The 2,847-nt window shown below is 41.6% G+C and overlaps 1 protein-coding gene across 1 annotated transcript in view; it reads left to right on the plus strand.

Annotated features, from left to right (window-relative positions):
* Positions 1–2,847, plus strand: part of LOC101854327 (sushi, von Willebrand factor type A, EGF and pentraxin domain-containing protein 1) — a gene marked incomplete in the record, with an annotated part of 70,621 nt that overhangs the window by 37,914 nt on the left and 29,860 nt on the right. The window contains 3 exon segments of the mRNA XM_013082608.2: positions 381–545; positions 1,580–1,750; positions 2,619–2,732. Coding sequence (XP_012938062.1) covers positions 381–545; positions 1,580–1,750; positions 2,619–2,732 — 450 coding nt within the window.

Genomic DNA, 2,847 nt, shown 5'->3' on the forward strand with positions numbered 1-2,847 from the left:
CCTCCTCCTTCTCCTCCTCCTCTTCCTCCTCCTCCCCCTCCTATTCCTCCTCCTTCTCCTTCTTCTTCTTGTTCTTCTTTATTATTACTAGGTTTGGAAGTGGAATTGAGCATTTGCGTTAATTCAATGATTTCGGTTCCATTCTGGCATGCTAGGTATCGTCCAGTACGATGGTGATTTCCACAAGCCATTTAGTATCCTGAGTTGCATGAAACAATCATGTTGCATTCATTCTGTTTGAAATCGTTTTGGCGTCGTTGAACCCAGCAATCCCCTATTTTGTCCAGTTTCCACTTCCCGGGGTTGGGCTTTGGGAGGCTTAAAGATGGTAAAGTAAGTTAACTGACAATAAATACCATCTGATTTTGTCCTCTCTCCAGAGCTATGCCCTCCTGGCCAGGCGAGTGAGACTGGGCTCTCGCCGTGTCTACCATGTCCGAGCTACAGCTACCAACCCAGCCGGGGCCAGACTCAGTGTATACGGTGTCCAGCAGAGGGCATCGCACTGCAGAATGGAGCAACCAAAGTGGAAGACTGCATTATTCGTGAGTTTGCATTTTGCTCTGTCTGTCCATTCATTTATGCATCCGTATCTATCTATCTACCAACCCATCTAACTATCCATCCATCTATCTATCTATCTATCTATCTATCTATCTATCTATCTATCTATCTATCTTACTATCTATCTATCTATCTACCTATCTATCTATCTATCTATCTATCTATCTATCTATCTATCTATCTATCTATCTGTCTGTCTGTCTGTCTGTCTGTCTGTCTGTCTGTCTGTCTGCCTGTCTGTCATATTATTTATATAAAGGTTGGGCATCCGAGGAAAGTCCATATTGTTCTGCCTGGCTTACACAGGTCAAAAGCAATTGCTCTTCAAACTGTGTTTTACAATTGAACATATCTATACTAATGTAGGAAAAATGTCCCCTTTCGAAAGCGCTAAAAGTGTTTTTGAAAGTCTTGCAGAAAAAAATGATTATGGTGGAAGTATAGATTTTATTTGTTTACGTTCAATCAAGTTAAAAATAAAGACATGAATTTCAAATTCAAGGTTGGTTGCTCATAGCTCCGTTTCGGTTTGCTGAAATATGAGGCATTCTTGTTCGAGTGCCTAACACGGGATGTCTTTCAGTTGCATTGGTTCCCGTGTTTTGATATTTTCCCTATTGGGGACTGATTCAATTCAAGAGTCTTGTTTCCTAAAAGTGTTATTTTGCTGCGCCCGGAGACAAACCTGCACGATGGCACATATTACCATACCATACCATACCATACCATACCATACCATACCATACCATACCATACCATACCATGCCATACCATACCATACCATACCATGCCATACCATACCATAACATAACATCCAATCCCATCCCATCCCATGCCATACCATACCATCATCCCATCCATCCCATTCCGTACCGTATCGTACCATGCCATACCAGACTATACTATTACATAACACCCCATTCCATCCCATACCATACCATACAACACAATCACCCCATTCATCCCGTGCCTTACCGTACCGTACTATACTTTAACCATACACGTGTGTTTCCAGCTCCAGGCTCTTGGGAAATGCAGTCAGACAAAGCGATAAGCCCTGACGGCTCCGATGGTTCCGCTATATTCTTCAATTCGTGCTTTGCGGATCCCTGTGAGAATGGAGGTACCTGCTCTCCGGGCAGTGGCCAAAGTCTTTTCACCTGCTCCTGTCCCAAAGGTTTCAAAGGTAATGAGCTGAGAAGATTGCCATTGATAGGTAGGGTAGGAGCACCATGCCTCCTACATAATCAAAATTGTGTCCATTTTTAATTGGGAGGGGGAGGGTAAGGGAAAAAATAAAGCATATTCATCCAAAGGATGGTTATGAGTAAAGGGCCAAAGTATGAAACTTTTGTAATTTCTGACTTCTGGTCAAAGAATTTAAAAGAAAATCATTTTTTAATTGTCGGCCACCACGAGTGTCGTTCAGAGTTTAGCGCACATTGGTAAATTAAAATTAACAAATGAGTTAGAACTGCTTTCAACTTGGACAGATGAAAGTGAACAAGCTATGTTAATGTACATGGCAAAAGTGACGCTCTGTAACCACCCGCTTCAGGTAACCTGCATATGTAATATAATCTTCAGTAGATCAGATTCTCATAACATCGCTCTGTTGTGTTGTGTGAAGATGTAGCTGTGCAAAACACAACTGTCTGATTGCCGATGCGTGAAGAAAGTGAGACTCAGTCAATAGTGGAGTCCAACTCGTAGATTCTGGGTGGAGTGCAAATAATGTCAACGATGCACGCGTCATAGACCACAATGTCTTTCCTAGCTGAAGAGGAAGATGATGGAAAAAAAAAAAAATTTATGAAATAGAACAGAGGCGAGGAGTTATGGACAGAGTCTGTCTCTGAAAACTTCAGGTCTGGGATAAAGTAATCTATTTTTTTTTTCCGAAACAGAATCTACATAATGTATTACCTCTCTCCCCGGTGTGGACGTAGTAGAATAAGCCTTACACCTTCAATTAAATGACAAATAAATGCAGATATTATGGAGTTGAACCTCAAAATAATAATATTTACGTTGGAAACTTTGTACTTTCACAGGGAACACGTGTGATGAGTATGTCAACATGTGCGAAGGCAACCCTTGCGGCGACAAGGGTATTTGTGAACCCGTGCCCGGAAACTTCTTGTGCTTCTGCAACGAAGGCTTCACAGGTGAGTATTGTGTACATGGCAGGAACATCCACTCCCTGTCTGTCTTCTCTTTCTTTCTTCTCTTTCTTTCTTTCTTTCTTTCTTTCTTTCTTTCTTTCTTTCTTTCTTTCTTTCT

Source organism: Aplysia californica, unplaced genomic scaffold, assembly GCF_000002075.1.
Source record: "Aplysia californica isolate F4 #8 unplaced genomic scaffold, AplCal3.0 scaffold00184, whole genome shotgun sequence".
Taxonomy (NCBI): Eukaryota; Metazoa; Mollusca; class Gastropoda; order Aplysiida; family Aplysiidae; genus Aplysia; species Aplysia californica.